Below are 18145 nucleotides of genomic sequence, written 5' to 3' on the forward strand. Positions count from 1 at the left end.
GAGTCCAGACAGAAGCATGTGGGTGTAGAAATTAGCCTATTGTACAAAGCTTAGATACACGGCTGTTCCTTTACCTCCTTTTCCTTCTGGCCCTGCCAACCAGATATGCAGCCCTCAGAACCCAGACAGGAGTGCAGACCTTGGTCTGAAAAAGCGCCCCCCCCAGTCCCCTATGATAGGGGGTCACAATCCACCATTGAAATGAATGGGGCTTCTGCATGACGCAGCTCAGATTTATTTCCAGGTGGCTTGACTGGTGATGCTCTTTGTGTGACAGACCTGTGAGTGCACATCACAGCCCTCAAGCTACTCTGGGAAGCAGCTGTCTTACTCAGGAGAGTCAACGAATGAGCCGGACTACGGCATGCAATAATAAAAAATAGGCACATGTATCTTGGGATCCAGTTTTGAGTCGCCCCTGTAACAAAAAAGCTTCTTTACTCTTGATGCCAAGTTAACATGGAGGCTCCATACCAAAGCTTTCACATTTGGGCCCGTTTTAATGTTGCAATCTTATGAGTCAGAGTATTTCTGATTACGGCCTGTGAACAAAACTTAAGATAGATAAAGGTCCAGTCGTGGCAGACTCCGGGGTTGCGCCGCTCATCTCGCTTTATTGGCCGAGGGAGCCGGTGTACAGCTTCCAGGTCATGTGGCCAGCATGACTAAGCCGCTTCTGGCAAACCAGAGCAGCACACGGAAACACCATTTACCTTCCCGTCGGAGTGGTACCTATTTATCTACTTGCACTTTGACGTGCTTTCGAACTGCTAGGTTGGCAGGAGCAGGGACCAAGCAACGGGAGCTCACCCCGTCGAGGGGTTTTGAACCACCGACCTTCTGATTGGCAAGTCCTAGGCTCTGTGGTTTAACCCACAGCACCACAGGGCCTAAATGGAGTGATGCTTTCCATACCGAATTCATCTGCCTGGTATAGATTGCTGATGCCCGCCTACCAGACTGAGCTATGGAGACCACCTCTCCTTCTCCATGCTGTTGAAAGAAGTTCAAGGGCTTTGGACTCATATACTACCGCATGTCATCCTAGCTCCGGCCTCCAGATAAATTGCTTTGGCCACCATCCACCATCACGTCAAACAAGCCACAGCCTAGCAGCCTGATTTGCCATTTCCTTATTGGGAGCTGTATAAATAGCCAATAGGAACTGGTGCTTTCTGCAGTGCCATTCAGAAATTCTCCAGGGTTTCTCACCTCACCCTTTGGGAGGGCCAGGCTTCAACTATTGGCTAATTGGCCGCTGCTTAATAAGGCAGCTCCTTGTTAAAGTGGCTCTGAGAAAGAGCATGTGTGGCTGAGCAGCAATGGGGATGCTGCTGATCTTCCTAGTATGGGCTGCTTTTCTTGGTAAGTTTGACTGTCTTGTTTTCTAGGCAGCTACTTTATTTTATTCTACCCTTCTGGGATATTAGGGCTAGAGGACTCTGCATAAGAACCTAGCAGATATAAGATTAATAATAACATTGATGAATCTAGTTGGAGGAGATGGAAAGATGTGCCAATTTCAGTGCTCTCTCTTTCTCTCATTTTTTAAATCTTATATTCAATATTCCACATTTCTGCCATGTTTGTTGGGTGTTCGTTTATTGAAATCCTCATGAAAATTTATCAGTGTTCTAGTGCTAATTTTTCCTAATAAATACATTTTATTAGGCAGCAGCTGCACTTTGGAACTCCCTGCCTGTTGAGATCAAGCAGGCACCTTCTCCGTACTCTTTTTCAGCATCTGCTAAAAATATTCTTGTTTAGACAGTCTGCCCAGATGCTTAGGAAGTTAAGGTTATTTTAATCGGTTTTAGTATTTTAACTTTTGTATGTTTTAAAATACTGTTGTAGACAAAGGATCTCTCCTGTGTTAATTATACCCAGGTGGTTTCTTTAAAGTTAAGTGTTCTTTTACATTGAATTCATTGCATAATGATTATTAGCAAAAACCTTGGAGAGGGTATGGAGCAACTTCCCAAGGAGGAAAGGGCTTAATGTTTGGGGTGGAGAGAGGAGAGTTGGTGATGGACGTATAAAATTATGCATGGTGTGGCAAAAGCAAACAGCAAGAGGTAGTAGCAGTAGTTTTGGACTAGGGCCTTTCAGAGTAAGATTCAGATCCCTGCTCAACTCACTGTGTTCCTGGGAGGATAAAATGGGAAGGGGCTGAACTACATATACCACTTTGCATTTGTTGGAGGAAAGGTGGGATATAGCCATTATAATAAACAAATAAATTGAGAGGCATCTCTGTCTCTCGTTATATTAAATTCCAGAGTCATCCAAGGAATTTTTTTTTTGTCTTCTAAGTTTTTTATTTATATTTTTCAAATTTATACATTTCATTAGTTTCACAATCAATGTAACATTTCAAAATTTGACTTCCTTCCCCTCTTTCTGCAGTTCCTTAAATTTATTTTTTAATAACTTTGGCATATCCAAATTCATTTAATAGGGGGAGATTCAGGACAGCCAAAAAGGAACACAAATCAAAATTGAACTATGGAATTAGCTATCTTAAGGTGCGGTGATGGCCAAGAAATGGGATGGCTTTAAAAGGTGATGAGACAAGTGCATGGAGCCTAAGACTATTAGCAGCTGCTAGCCATGATGGCTGTGGGCTACCTCCAAATGTCTGAGGTGAAATGTCTCTGAATACCAGTTTCTGGGGGACATGAGTCTGATACTGATCCTGCACTCATTTGCTGCTTGTGGGCTTCCCATAAGCATTTGGTTGGCTTACAGGCCGAAGCAACGTTTTGTGTGTTGTTTTTTGAGGAGGCTGGATCCCCTCAATGTTCAGAGGGCAGCACTCTGACTCCTCGCAAGTCACATGCACAATGTCAGGATGTCAAGTTGGGGTCCCTCAGTCCTCCTGAGAAACTGGTGCCTCTGCTGGTTGGCCACACTGAAAACAGGATACTGCTCCTGGTTGGGGCTTTGGTCTGATCCAGCCAGCCTCTTCTTATATTCTTATGATGCACTGAACACAATTTCCTTTGTGGGCAAGTGCCATTCTCTACATTAACCAAATCTGACCTAATCCTTTTGTCGTCTTTGTTTTGCATTTCAGTGGTTGACTGCACACCTCCACACAAACGTCTGCAGGTGCTTCCCAGGTTTGGGGGTGCCTATCATATAACAGGTAATGAACATCTTCACTGCCCTTGGATGCTTCAGGGGGAAATCATTTGTAGAGGCTAGGCAGAGATGAGAGACTGTGTTGGGGGGCAGAGTATGCAACACTTCAGGTGATAATGGAAAGGGATAATTTATTGGTCTTTTCTACACCTCTCCCCTCCCAAATTCTAAAGCAGAGATGGGAAGCCAACGGCATTCCAGATATTGTTGGACTCCTAACTCCCATCACCCTTGGCCATGCTGGCTTGGAGCTGAAGGGAGCTGGAGTCCAGCAACATCTGGAGGGCCACAGGTTCCCCATCCCTGTTTTAAAGAACTGCATATTCCCTTTTAAGAGGTATGCTCACTAGAAGCAGGGCAGAAGATGATCCGCTCCTTAATTTCTGTATTAAAAATGGTTTGTGGCGACAGGAAGCACAGAGCTGGTTTCTGATTAAAGCTTATGCTGACCGATCGCATTCATTAATTGAAGCTTGCAGCCCCAAATGTGGAGAGCGGTGTCCTCAGAATAGGACCATCTGGCAGCATAGAGGCACACCTGGAGAATTTGCAGGCTTAGTGCAAACACAGAAACAAATAAATCTCAAAGCAAGTTGGAACAAAAAAGGCTCTCTTGGGCATCTCTGAAATTACCTTTCGAAAAAATAAGCAGCCATCTATCAGTCACTGCCTTTGTGCGTTAATTCATTACTTTAACTTTTTATCAGCCTTCTGTTCTTTCTAGGTATGATTTGCCAACTGACAGATGTCCACTGGAATAATGTTTATCTCTTTGTATTGCACTCATTTTTCTCAATCTTATGTAAATGCAGCACTCTTGGAGCTAGATTATTTGTGATAAGTACAGTGCCCATATCTCAGAGATGCCTCATTATGGAGGTGGCTCTGTGTGCAGAGGGCGTTTCCTTCCATTTTTATTGCAAGGCTGGGGAACCTCTGGCCCTCCAAATGTTACTACACTACAACTCCCATCACCCCTGACTATTGCTCATGTAATATCCAACCATCTCTGGAGAGTCACTGGTTCCCTACCCTTGGTGTCAGGAGCCGGAGTCAAGGGCGGGTTAGCAATGAAACACCCAGTGTCTGTGAAGTTAACTCTTTATTCAAAGGGCAGGCCTAGTGATCACAGCAACTCTTCCCAGTAGGTCTTGCCCCCAATGAGGCAGTTGCAAGGACTAAAGGTCCCTGCCTTCCCACTGCTCCTTAAGGCTCTTCCCCAGGGTCCTTCCCCAGCAATTTGAGGCTTCTTCATCTTGTCTCTCTTTGCTCTGCCCTCTTCATTCCTTTCCATGTTCTGGGAGACCAGGGAGGAGGGGAGCTGGTCATAGCAAGAGGGGGAGATTCCTTGGCTTCTTCAGCAGCCTGCCCCCACTCCTCTCCAGCCTCCAATTCTGAACTGCTCTCTGCCACAGACTCTTCCTGCTCACTAAACACTGTTACCTCTTCAGCTTCAGACCACCTCCTCCTCCCAGTCTGCTCCCTCTCCACCCTCTGACCACACATCATCATCATCCCTTCTTTACTCTGGCTAAGCAGCTGTTGCCATTTGGCTTCCTTCAGGGATCCTGAAACTGCCTTATGCTGAAATAGAAGAGCCCTTCGAAGCCTGGTTCAATGAGACGGAAGGGAAAAGCCGTATCCAGTATTATCACGGTAAGAGACGTCTGGTATTCACTGGAAGCCCAGTGAAAACATCTGTTTCATTTCTCCCATGAACATAACCATCTGGATTGGGAACAGTTTTAGATGCCTTACACCAGGTCACATTATTTCTCTGTTAAGCCTCATAGTGTTTACTCCAGGGATGGCGGATGAGCCCTCCAGATGTCGCTGGACCACAACTCTGATCATCCTTCCCATCCAAGCTGGGGCTGATGGGGGTTGGAGTCCAATAACATCTGGAGGACCACAGGACCCCCACAATAGGCCTGCTTACTCTGACTGGCAGCAGCTCTCCAGCGTCTCAGGCGGTAGTATTTCCCATTGCCTGCTTTAATACGATGAAAATGGTGGCTTGTATCCAAAGAAGCACTTAAGTCTATGTACACATTATACCTTTAAAAAATAGTCAAAGTACATTCCTTCTCTCAAAGATACCAATAGAGTCCCAACGACAACTGGAGGGCTGCTGGTTCTCCACCCCTCAGTTATATAAACACAAGATAGGAATAATAATAATAGCAGAGACCTGGAATGTGCTTCTTAAGCCACTCCAGAGACTGTCCCAAGGGGAAGATAGTGCTGTGAAGAGGCTATCCCTTCCTTCGAAGCCAAAGAGGTGGTCAATGAGACCTGTTCTATGTCGCTGGAGGTCAGGGTTGGATCCAGTTTTCAGGTGGGCCAAGAGCAACATGCTCTTTCATACATTTGTAGGAGAGGTTACTTGGGTTGGTGGCAGGTGGCAAACAGCACCACAGCCAGCGCAGAGCCGCTTGGGCCCCTCGTTTAAATTTCTCACAATGCCCTGGAGCATTCTGGGAAGTTTAAAATGGTGGCTACAAGTTATCCAGCATATGGGGCACAGGGCAGGCAGCAGGGCAATATCACCTCAGATGTTTGTTTGTTTGTTTGTTTGTCATATTTATTTATATGGCAATTATACCCTACTTTTTCTCCCACAGGAGCCCAGGGCTGGTGTATGGTACATTTGCCCCACATAAAAAGATAATCAAATCCCTGCAAGTAAAATAAAAACAAAGGCTTGGGACATTTGGGAGGAAAAGAAATCTAGGCCCAGCCCACACCTTGTGTGCAAATTTTCAACTTGTATGGGGTTTTATTTTGTGGAATGGATATGGGAAGATTCCCCCCCACAGACACACATGCAGCCTGGAATGGCATAATCCATTTTGCTACCTTGCTCTGCTGCATCTGTAGACCAGGATAGAGTTTTAAAGACTGTGGTTTTGTGTGCGCGTCAAAATGTTTATAACAGTTGCCATTGGTTCCTTCTCTGGAATAAGAGTGGCCCACTGCATCCTTTTTATTTCTGGATCAAGAATAAAGCTGCAGGCTTTCCCCCAGACCTGATCCCTGTCATCTCTGAAATAAATAATCCACCCAGCTGAGGTTGAAGAGCAGACCTCAGATTTATGCAGCATTTGTTGTAAAGGAATACTGTTTCCCAACATGGTGGGCTGGAAATTCTAATGGGGTTGGGAAGCCTGTGGGCTTCAATTTGCTGTTGGACTTGAGCTCCCATTAGCCCCAGCCAGAGTGGTCAATGGACAGGGATGGTGGAAGTTGTAGTCCAACAACATCTGGAGGGCCACAGTTCTTTGATCTAATGCATGGGTAGGCAAACTAAGGCCTGGGGGGCCAGATCCAGCCCAATCCCTTCTAAATCTGGCCCACAGATGGTCTGGGAATCGGCGTATTTTTACATGAGTAGAATGTGTCCTTTTATTTAAAATGCATCTCTGGGTTATTTGTGGGGCATAGGAATTTGTTCATATTTTTTTTCAAAATAAAGTCCAGCCCCCCACAAGGTCTGAGGGACAGTGGACCGGCCCCCTGCTGAAAAAGTTTGCTGACCCCTGATCTAATGAAATAAGAATTAGATGTAGTTTCTGAGGAAGATATTGGTGTAATGAATGCTTCTTTCCTTGCTTCTCCAGGCCAGGTGATCACTTACCAGTTTAGCTTTGTAAAACCTTTTGGGGCCAGCTTCAAGGTAACTCCAGAAACCACAGAAACCGAGGCCAACATTAAGGAGTGCTTCCAGATCAACGGAACATTGGAGAATCCCATTAGGCCTCAAAGTGTCTTTCCTAACCTATCTGAATTCCAGGTGAGTCCCTCAAGCTCCTGCTTCCAATCATCTCAGTTCAGACATCACACCAAACTGTGCATTATGTTAACCGTAGTTATAAGCTCATGCCATGGTTTGAGTTTCCAGACACACGGCAAGTGGACTATGCTTTAGAGTTCCTGATCTGCTTTTCTGTCCCATGCACTCAGTTTTGTCTGTTCACCCCTGTCTCCACGGTGCAACAACTCTTTGCAGAGCAAAATGGTTTGCCAGTGGACTGTGAATTCAGACATAATGGTAAACAACGGTCAGCCCAAAAGTTGGCTTGGCTTGCAAACCTAAGGTTTGATATCCTGATTTGGAAACCCCTCATAAACTACACTTTGAGAACTGGTATGGTTTTAGACATACCGTAACACTATACCATGGTTTGATGTTGTGCCCGAATGCAGCCAATATGCCGTGAAGTGCATTTTGAGGATTTCGAAAGCTGGATTTCAGAGTTGGGGTTGGAAGCTTTATGCACTGTAACTAACTAAGAAACCTAATTTCTTTTAGAGATGAAGAGCTTTAGCCAGCAGTAGCCTTGCTCCTGAACAGAGTCTGGTTGCTGGTGTGCTTTACTCTGTCTTAACTTAAGCTGAGGTATTTTATGCCAGCTTCCCATATATAGACTTGCTCCTTACACCCTTAGAGCAGGGGTGGGCATTTGTTTTTCCTGTTAAGCCTTCATTTCTTCAGGAACAATCTATTGGGAGCTGCATGCTGGTGGAGGGTTGGGCCATAGCAAAAGTGGGCAGGTCACCTCTGCTTTCTCACTTTCTGGCTCCCTCTGCACCATACATTTAAACAGTATCATATAACTTTGAACAGCCCCCTCCAAAATCCTGGAAACATTGGTTTAGGGTGCTGAGAGTTGTTGGGAGATTCCTATTCCCCTCACAGTTCTACAATTCCCCAAGTGGTTTAACATCTTATCCTTTTTCCCAGGAAGCTCTAGTTAAGAGTGCTGTGGGGGGGGGGGCGGAGAGAGAATTGTGGTGAAAAACTAGGAAATGCTACTGAACTACAACTTCCACGGTCCTCTGTGACTGACTATGCTTGCTGGGGCTGGTGAGCAGGACCAGCTTACCCATGAGGTGAGGTGACGTAGTCAGGTTAGGTGGCAGATCTGGCCTCATCTGCTTCCATTTGCTTTCTCCTCCTCCTCCTCCTCCTCCTGCTCCTAGGTGTCCTGCTACCTCCTTTGCCACTACCATGGCCTCTGTGCCTGGCTGTAGTGGAGGGGGAGGAGGAGGAGGCTGGGCGCAGAGGAAGTGTTGATGGTGACAAGGGGGCACAATTTCTGTTTTGCCTGAAGTGCCAAAACGTCCTGGGCTGACATTGCTGATGGAAGTTACAGTTCAGCAACATCTGGAGGGCCAAGGGTTCTCCATGCCTGTTTCAAAAGCTCTTGTTTGCTGCACATCAGTGGTATTTTCGAACCTGCCCTTCCCAGCCTCTCACTGAGAATCTTACTCTTTCCTGCTCTCTCCCACTCCAAACTCCAGACTGTTCTGCAGGAAAACTACAATGGACAGCCCTGCACAGTCCTGGAGAGTACGTCATACTGGGGCAAGAAGAAGAACATCTACAGGTTCTGGGTTGCAGATGCTTCCCCTGAGCCTGTCCCAGTGCACTATGAGATGAGGGGCTTCAACACTCTCCTGGGCTCCCACTACGACAAGTATGAGATAGACTACATCAGCTTTTCCCGCAGATTCCCCTCTGACGTCTTTGATCTCCCTGGTGGTATGTTCAGTGCAGAGCTGTCCTCTTGCATAGAGAGCCTCCTGTTTCTCCTTCTCCTCAACTACAAGGGTGCATGTTGCAGCTGTGGTAGTGTCTAGCGCAGGGATAACCAATGTTGTGCCTTTCAGATACTGGGGACTCCAACTCCTATCATCCCTGACCACTGGCCATGCTGGCTGGGCCTGATGGGAGTTGGAGTCCAATGATGTCCTGAGAGCACCATTTTGTCTAATGCCACTATATATAAATATATATATTTGTTATATTTATTCCCTGCCCTTCATCAGCAGGTTCCAGGGTGGCATACAACAATTTAAAATTCTGATTAAATATGTCAAAACGAATTACAACCACAGGGTGGGTCCTTTAAATGCACATCTCGGGTGTCATCTCAACTTGCCAGCTAACCATGGAGAAGCTATGCCTGTTGAATCTCTGCCTGCTCTGGATTCTATTAAAGGCACTGAGATTCTGTCAGGAAAAACAGCGATATTAGTTTCAGCCCCAAGTACCAAGTACGGTTAACAACTTCCAGATAGCAGTGATGTGGTAGCATTAAAGAAACATCACAGGGCAAACTAAATCAGAATAAATCTGCTGGTATTGTGCTGTTGTTGTGTAAAGAAAATCTTGCAGACTACAGCCACAATAAAATACCAGTCTGGACTGCAGCCCAAAGCAAGCAAATAAGAACTGAAGGGGAATAAACTGTATCTTATTTTGACTTTTGGTCATGCTTTCTGTCTCATAGGTATAAAATGCACACATTGGCCAGGTGTAGGACCGGAGCATAGGATCTTGGCCAATCCCATGCAAGAATTTGTTGGGGGAGCCGGGGAAGTAGGCCGAGACCACGAGCACCTATTCCATCACTACAAGGGGAAATTCAGAAAGACCTACAAGAGTGAGGAGGAGATGGAGCACAGGAAGCACAACTTCATCCACAACATGAGGTACACAAAATGTGGAAGAAAAAATTGTGCAGTTGGAAACTGATAATTTGCAGCTGGAAAATGGGAAAGAGGGAAATCAGATATGCCAGGCATATATATGTGCTTTTCATTATTATTGTTTTCCAGATACGTCCACTCCAAGAACAGGGCCAACCTCTCCTACAAACTGGCTGTGAACCACTTGGCCGATCATACACCAGAGGAGATGGCGGTGATGAGGGGGAGGCTAAAGACCGGTGAACCCAACCAGGGCTGGCCCTTCCCTGCCCAAGGCTATGACAACCTCACCCTGCCAGAGAGTCTGGATTGGCGGCTTTATGGTGATAAAGCCCTCGTTTTGGAATTTAAATTTGGAAAGAATGCTTATAGTAACAGTTCAAGGGGGGGAGGAGTCCAAACTGAAATAGGACATCTGCAAAATTTAATTGCAAAGAATTATCCAATGCAACACTAAGGAAGTAACATTCCCTGTGAAAACCCACTCTTTAAAGCTGAATCAGAGCAAACGTCAATTTGGGTTTTCCGTGGATTGGCGTTTGCTCCGATTGAACTTTAAAGGGTGAGTTTTCACAGGGAAGGTTGTGGAAGAAAATAAAGGGCGCTCAGACATGGAGCTTTAAATGGCGGGTGTGCCTGGAAAAAGCAGGGGAAAGGTTATTATGGATAAGCCCTGAGTGCAATTTTATCCTCTCTATTTGTCCCGTTTATTCCCACACTGTCCCCCTAAATCTGTCCTTTGGGGGTTCCCCCCCAATCCTTTAAAGCAGATGGGGGGGACAAAGCACTTATGAGTGCTGCATTGTATACAAGCCAAAATGTATACAAGATTAAATAGAACACAAGTGTATATTTCAAAAGGATTTCACTAAAGTGAACAAGAAAAGGGAGGGGAAGATAGGACTCTAAAATATATTGAAAGCTTTTGAAAGTAAATTAAATAATAATTTAACTAACATAAACAAACCTGACTTCAAAACAGCATAAAACTGAAATATATTTCAATTAGCCCTACTTTTTTCTCTTCCCCCTTCCCCCTATATTAAATAATGGGAAATAGCAAGTGAGGGGCAAGGCGGTGGGAAGTTTGGCATGGTGGAAATATGCCAGTGGAGCCAATCCTGTGCTCCTGTGTGTGGATTTGCACCATGCCAACTTCATGCAGCAGCGACTTGGGCTTTTTTTAAAAAAAAATTAATATGACATTGTGGTTGAGATCTGTTTCTCTGTAATTTTTGTCCCCATTTCTCTCTGCCTACCAATGAAGGTGCTGTGACCCCAGTCAAAGACCAGGCCGTGTGTGGGTCCTGCTGGAGTTTTGCTACGACAGGAACACTGGAAGGCGCCCTCTTTCTCAAGGTGAGAACCTGGGCGCTTGACTGTGTCTTGAGGCTTCCTTGATTCCTCAGAGCTCTGCACAGCATCTACTTAAAGAACATGGTCTCGCTTCCCCCAAAGAATCCTAGAACTGTAGTTGGCTAAGGGTTCTAGGAATTGTAGCCCTGTGCGAGATAAACTAGAGTTAAACACATCATTATTATTGATTGATTGATTGATTGATTGGTTGAATTTATATACTGCCCTATATCCAGGGGTCTCAGGGCGGTTCACAGAAGAAAATCAAGATATAAAACCGTGTTCAGAAAGTGGTGGTGGGGGATGAGTGTTCAGACCCCTGGGCTCTCACCTGTGGGGTGCCTCAGGGTTCTGTCCTCTCCCCCATGCTTTTCAACATTTACATGCAGCCTCTGGGAGAGATCATCAGGAGGTTTGGGCTGGGTGGTCATCAGTATGCGGATGATACCCAGCTCTACCTCTCTTTTAAATCAATACCAGTGATGGCGGTGAAGGTCCTGTGTGAGTGTCTGGAGGCGGTTGGAGGATGGATGGCGGCTAACAGATTGAGGTTGAATCCTGACAAGACAGAAGTACTGTTTTTGGGGGACAGGAGGCGGGCAGGTGTGGAGGATTCCCTGGTCCTGAATGGGGTAACTGTGCCCCTGAAGGACCAGGTGCGCAGCCTGGGAGTCATTTTGGACTCACAGCTGTCCATGGAGGCACAGGTCAAATCTGTGTCCAGGGCAGCTGTTTACCAGCTCCATCTGGTACGTAGGCTGAGACCCTATCTGCCTGCGGACTGTCTCGCCAGAGTGGTGCATGCTCTGGTTATCTCCCGCTTGGATTACTGCAATGCGCTCTACGTGGGGCTACCTTTGAAGGTGACTCGGAAACTACAACTAATCCAGAATGCAGCAGCTAGACTGGTGACTGGGAGCGGCCGCTGAGACCATATAACACCGGTCTTGAAAGACCTACATTGGCTCCCAGTACGTTTCCGAGCACAATTCAAAGTGTTGGTGCTGACCTTTAAAGCCCTAAACGGCCTCGGTCCAGTATACCTGAAGGAGCGTCTCCACCCCCATCATTCTGCCCGGACGCTGAGGTCTAGCGCCGAGGGCCTTCTGGCGGTTCCCTCATTGCGAGAAGCAAAGCTACAGGGAACCAGGCAGAGGGCCTTCTCGGTAGTGGCGCCCGCCCTGTGGAATGCCCTTCCAGCAGATGTCAAAGAGATAAACAACTACCTGACATTCAGAAGACATCTTAAGGCAGCCCTGTTCAGGGAAGTTTTTAACGTGTGATATTTTACTGTATTTTTGGTTTTTATGGAAGCCGCCCAGAGTGGCTGGGGAGGCCCAGCCAGATGGGCGGGGTATAAATAATAAATTATTATTATTATTATTATTATTATTATTAAAAATAAAAACAACAACCCAATAGCCACACACACCCAGCACATTTTAAAAGGGCATAGGATGTAAATCAGATCAACCAAAGGCCTGGTTAAAGAGGAACGTTTTTGCCCGGCACCTAAAGGTGTATAATGAAGGTACCAGGCGAACTTCCCTGGGGAGAGCATTCCACAGATGTGGAGCCACTGCAGAGAAGGCCTGTTCTCGTGTTGCCACCCTCTGGATCTCCACTTGGTATAGATGTCACTGAAATTGTGAACCTGTTCTGGGACCATACCTCTTCATCCTGGGAAGTATAGTTTAAGGGTGCTGAGGGTTGTTAGAATTTTCCTATTCCTCTCACAGAGTGGCAATTCCCAGAGCTCTCTTGGAAGAGTGGTTGATTTTTAAACTACTCTGGGAACTGTAGCTCTCTGAGGGCAATAGGTGGCACCTAACAACTCCCAGCTCCCTTAACAAGCCAAAGTTCCCAGGATTCTTTGGGAGAAGCCATGACTGCTTAAAGTTGTATGATACCGCTTTACATGTATAATGCAGAATGAGACCTTAGACGTTTTGGTCCCTGGCTTTTCATGCCGTCAGGCTGCAGAGTGGGAGACCAGAAGGGCTATTCCTCAGCCGAGAGACCCGCTGCCTTGGGCATTCCACAGCTGGCCATTGTAACTTTAAAAGCTGCCACCTACGCATGTTTGGTTTCCCCCCCTTCTGCGCCATTCCCTTTTTCTTTGCATGTCATCTCTTTTAAATTTCAGTCCTGAGGGCATGATCTGTCATATTATTGACTTGTAAGCTGCTCTGGAAACCTTTTTGGTGAAAAAGTAGAGTAAAAGAAAAATGGCTTAATGGAGGGCTCCCCCAAACTTCCACTGGTACCATGCCTAGGGTCCAAGCAGTTTTCTGTTTGCCCCACTGGTTTCCCGGGGAATATCTGATCTTTAGGGGCAAACATGAACCTGTGGGGAAACCCGGTGGACACTTGCTCTCTTTCGGTGTGTGGTAAAGATCTGGTTTCCCCGGGGGAAAGTGGTGGGACAAGGGGAATTCTGGATGAGTCCTAACTAAATAAATATCCCATCTTTTCCATACAGACTGGAGTCCTCACTCCACTGTCACAGCAAGTCTTAATCGATTGTTCCTGGGGCTTTGGAAACCATGCCTGTGATGGGGGCGAGGAACGGCATGCCTACGAGTGGATTATGAAGCATGGTGGGATTGCCAGCACAGAGTCCTATGGGCCGTACCAGGGTCAAGTGAGTGCAGACCTGGAGCAACCAGAGGGTGGCATTTCTCTTGGACAAACTTCCAGGAGCCACGTGCCTTACCTTTACATAGCCATGCAAAGGCCAGAGGTTTCTATGCATCCTCCATCTAGGCAAGCAGAAGGCACCATCAGTTTGATGACACATTCCAGCAGGGCAAAAGCACCTGAGCTTGGAGCAAGGGAGAGTCCCAGGGGCCAGACAGAAGGGAACGAGGGCCACATTTGCCCCCCGCCCAGGCCTGAAATTCCCTACCCTTACAATAGTGACGCCCACTGCTTCCTTCTTAAACACTATTGCACCTGAGATAATTTGAAGAGGGGACAGTGGGCTGCTGTCATCAACATCTTTGATCCTTTGAGAAAAAGGAATGTCTCAATAAGACAAATATGTGAATCATCCAGGTATACGCATCAGAGGCAGGGCTGGTTGTGGTTCTCGGCTGGGTGGGCTTGCCAGTGCGTAGGGTGAAAAATTGCCCTCAGGAGTATGGGAATGTTCAGGGAGGCAGGAGAGGATATATTGTTTAATTATATCCTTCCCAACTTGTGTTAACAGGTTCTATAATTTAGCAGAGTAACATTCCCCTTTTTAAACTTGTACAGCAGATACGTCTCTTCCAGGCTTGCATAAGCCTCTAAAATACGTTTCTTGGTAAATTCCCCTTTATTCCCTCATAAAAAGATTAGACACAACAGTCTTGTATAAAAGTATAAAAGAGTTTACTCACACACATTCTGTTCACAGATGGATCCCAGAAGGCAGACTTAGGTTACAAAATATATACACCTGGAATCTATCCCATAAGGAGATAGTTCCTTTGTCCTCTCTTGGCTAGAGCATCTCAGGCTGATAAGATGTTGCTTCTTTGACGAATGGAGTCGGAGAGAGATGTTGCTGCCTCCCCTGTGCTGTTTTGTTACCTGCATAAGTAAGGCCATGCCCACCTCTGTTCACATGTAGAGGAAGTCTGTCCCAGCCCAGGAGGAAACAGGAAGTTCCGACTGGCTGGTCCAGACATCCCCTTTTATGTCCACTCTAGGAATGTTGTATTTGACTCTGTGTTTCACATCCCATGAGGAGTTACTAGGAATCAGCAGTCTTTAAGTTACCCAAAACAGCTCACCAAGGCTTTATTGAAGGATACAAAGCAACAATGCAGCTTCAGAGGGCAGGGCAATTTTTCACCAGGACCACAGCAGGAGAGGAAAGGGTTAAATTCCCTGCTCTGCATTTGTTGCAATACAGGCCTGTCGCCTCCCCTACCAATCAGCTGTTACTTGCATGTTAAGAATACAAGAGGAGCCCTGTGGAATCAGACCAAAAGCAAATCTAGTCCAGCATCCTCTTTCCTAGAGTTTCCAACCAGGCTCCTGTAGGAAGCCCACAAAACAGGGCAGGAGAACAATAGCTCCCTGCAAGATATAAATGATGAATGCAGATGTGCACCAAGTTTGGCTCTTAGATTCCAATGCCCCATATACTTCCAAGCATATTTTTGTGTTCATAAGGGCTAGAACATGGAAGATATGGTTTTCAGGAAGCTGAATGCTGCAACCTGTGGCTTTCCTGCCCTTTTGTGGTGGCGTTCTGCACAAACAGCTCGTCGTGTACCTTGCACAAATTGCAGTCCAAAAGCAGGGAGTGCGCACAGAGTCGCAGGCTTGTATCTGAGGCTGTAATAGCTTTCTTACAGTGAAACTGGGGTGTGTGTCTGCTTTCCCTTTACCAGAATGGCTACTGTCATTACAACCAATCCAAGCTGATTGCAACTCTCTCTGGCTATGTCCGTGTGGCCTCTGAAAACACCACTGCCCTGAAGGCTGCTCTTTACAAGCATGGCCCTGTGGCCGTGAACATTGACGCCTCCCACAAGTCCTTTGCCTTCTACTCCAGTGGCATCTACTATGAGACAAACTGCGGTGAGTCTAATGTCACTCCTTAGTTCAAAGCCTCTATGGTGGGGTGGGAATTTTATGGATGTGTCAACTTTATAGGCAGGTGTCACAATGGAAATTCTCTTGCACCACCAGTCACCATTTAAGGCACAGATGGGGAGCCTGTGGCCCTCCAGGTGTCATTAGACTCCAGCTCCCGCCAGCATGGTCAGTGGTTGGGATGTAGAGGGTTGTGGTCCAACAACATCTGCAGAGCCATAGGGTCATATCTGCTATGGTGCTTAGAGCTGTCAAGTTGGGAGCATCCCAGACCCTGAGACTTCCGAACCCAATTCTGAGATCAGGAGTGGCTCCTGGGGATGTCATGGGGATGGGACTTGGTGATGTCACAGGGCGGGCCCTGGTGATTCTTCCTCTGCACTCCTTCTTACCACTAAGCCCTGGAGATGGAGGTTAATTGGAACAGGGGAGGAGGGAGCTGTGGATGGCAGACTCCTAGAGAGTCCATGCAGTCATTTGCGGCTGACTTCTGCCAGGCTGAAGCTTACAAGCTGCACACATAGTCTTCTTAATGAAAAAATATTTTTTTAAAGGCACTCTTGCCCACCTAAAGAGTCAAGCCCTCTCCCCAGCACCTGGAGTGGGGCAGGCAAACATGGAGACTTCAGGTCAGCTCTGGAGGTCTATCGGCATAAAACCAACAATAAAATGATCTCCTTAAAAACAAGTACAAAATGCATCACAAATCAATCATTAGATCAGTTTAGTGCATTGACATAGCTGGATCACCCATCAGGGAAAGTCTGGGTGAACAGATGAGTTTTAAGCAGGTGCTTAAATGCCAATAATGTAGATAGTTGCTTGCCTGATGTTCACTAGAAGTGCATTCCAGAGGACAGATTTTACCACACTAAAGGCCCTGGAAGAGGGAGGAAAGGATCTGTCAATCTTGGTTCTCTCAGTTCTGCATTTTTTTCCAATCTTAAATTTAGTTGACCACTTTTTGCAGCAACATGAGATTTTATTTTCTTAATTCTTATGAAAATTCATTGTTATTAATATTATTCTTATTATATATTTATACTCAACATTTTATCCTGGCTCAGTTGGCATTTTTGTGCACATTTATCCTAATACAAACAGTTTTATATGCAGTTTTGACTAATGCACACATTTCTGCAAGCAACCTTCCATAATGAATGCATTTTTTAAAAAAACCTTGGTTGGTTGGAGAACTGCATTTCAGAATTCCAGTAAGTGCAAATTTTGAAGGATATCTGCATTTCAAATCACATAATGTTTCAGAAAGCTCAAATTTGATAGATTAGGTTTTAAATGCATACTTCTCTGATTTCTCCTCCACCCCTGGTCTTAGTGTACACAAGGAAAGCTTGGGGAGCTGTGGCACTAGGTAGTGAATTGATTCCTGGTCCCTCTTTTCTTCTAGGAAACCAGAGCATGGAGTTAGACCATGCGGTCCTAGCTGTGGGATATGGGGACCTCGAAGGGGAGAGCTACTGGCTCATCAAGAACTCTTGGTCCACATATTGGGGCAATGATGGCTACATCCTCATGTCGATGAAGGACAACAACTGTGGGGTGGCAACAGCTCCCACCTACCCAGTCCTGGCCTAAGGGGGGAGCACTGGCAAGAAGGATCACGCCAGTCAACGTACAACAGCCCTTATCTGGAGCGACCTCTTCTGAACCACATGTTGTCGAAACACCTAATCTAGAAATTGGGAACCTGGGTTTGGGTGGTGATCATGCCACAACACATTCCTCCAAGTCAAAGTCCTGAACTGGAAGACATTTGTTCACCGACACAGTTCCGCATCTCTATGGCTGCGTACACACCATACATTTAAAACTCATTTAAAGCACATTCCACCTCTACTAAATCCTGGGAACTGTGATTTCCCCTCACAGAGCTATAGTTCCCTTCAGTCTTAACGAGCTACAACTTCAAGGGTTCTTGAGCAGGGAGGTGGAGAGAATTGTGCTTCAAATGTGTATGCAGCCATAATTTAAGACTTCAGTCTGATTCCTGTATTTTTAAAAACATATGTCTCCATATTTACTGATTAGTGTAACCCACACTGTTCAATACTACACCAAACCATATTGCTGTAACAGTCTTTTGACATACTTCCTTTCCCCCCAATCACTGAGCGGCAAGGATATTGGGGGGGGGTATATTTGACCATATATAATTCGGCATGTGAATAAATTATGCGCAGCAGACAAGCATTCATGGCTGGGCTGGAATTATTTACTCTCCTGATGCCTCCTAAGCTATTAACAGAGTGCATATAAAAATACACAACTTATTTAGTGAAATTGAAACATCACAGATGTTTCCTATTGTTGTTCAAACATACACATTTCTCTGCAAGACTATACTCAGGAGAAGCTGCTCCTGTCTGCCTATAACAAAAGCCAGCTCTGCATAGTACGTATTGGCTAGAAGCAGAGAAGTCAAGAATTCATCTCTTTCCCACACACCCCAGCTGCCTTCCTGATGGTTGTGATACTTCATTTCAAAAACTTGGTTTTTTAAATATATGTTTCTTCCTAAGATCTAACTTAATTTATACAT

The 18145-nt window shown here is 45.9% G+C and overlaps 1 protein-coding gene across 1 annotated transcript; it reads left to right on the forward strand.

Moving 5' to 3' along the window:
* The first annotated feature begins 1061 nt into the window (after positions 1 to 1061).
* On the forward strand, positions 1062 to 18074 carry LOC128418679 (digestive cysteine proteinase 2-like). Its single transcript, XM_053398640.1, has 11 exons — positions 1062 to 1365; positions 3077 to 3148; positions 4708 to 4800; positions 6765 to 6937; positions 8449 to 8689; positions 9441 to 9642; positions 9769 to 9962; positions 10907 to 10998; positions 13478 to 13639; positions 15381 to 15570; positions 16994 to 18074. The coding sequence occupies exons 1-11, from the start codon at positions 1323 to 1325 to the stop codon at positions 17179 to 17181; spliced, it is 1650 nt and encodes a 549-aa protein (XP_053254615.1). The 5' UTR covers positions 1062 to 1322; the 3' UTR covers positions 17182 to 18074.
* Positions 18075 to 18145: the final 71 nt, after the last annotated feature.

The sequence above is a fragment of the Podarcis raffonei genome, chromosome 8 (genome assembly GCF_027172205.1).
Source record: "Podarcis raffonei isolate rPodRaf1 chromosome 8, rPodRaf1.pri, whole genome shotgun sequence".
In the NCBI taxonomy this organism is placed as follows: Eukaryota; Metazoa; Chordata; class Lepidosauria; order Squamata; family Lacertidae; genus Podarcis; species Podarcis raffonei.

Excerpts from the sequence above, each read along its gene's own strand:
- LOC128418679 (XM_053398640.1), top strand. The coding sequence starts at position 1,323 with ATGGGGATGCTGCTGATCTTCCTAGTATGGGCTGCTTTTCTTG. Across the intron at positions 3,149-4,707 it reads GGGTGCCTATCATATAACAG|GGATCCTGAAACTGCCTTAT; the intron begins GTAATGAACATC and ends GGCTTCCTTCAG. Across the intron at positions 6,938-8,448 it reads CTAACCTATCTGAATTCCAG|ACTGTTCTGCAGGAAAACTA; the intron begins GTGAGTCCCTCA and ends TCCAAACTCCAG.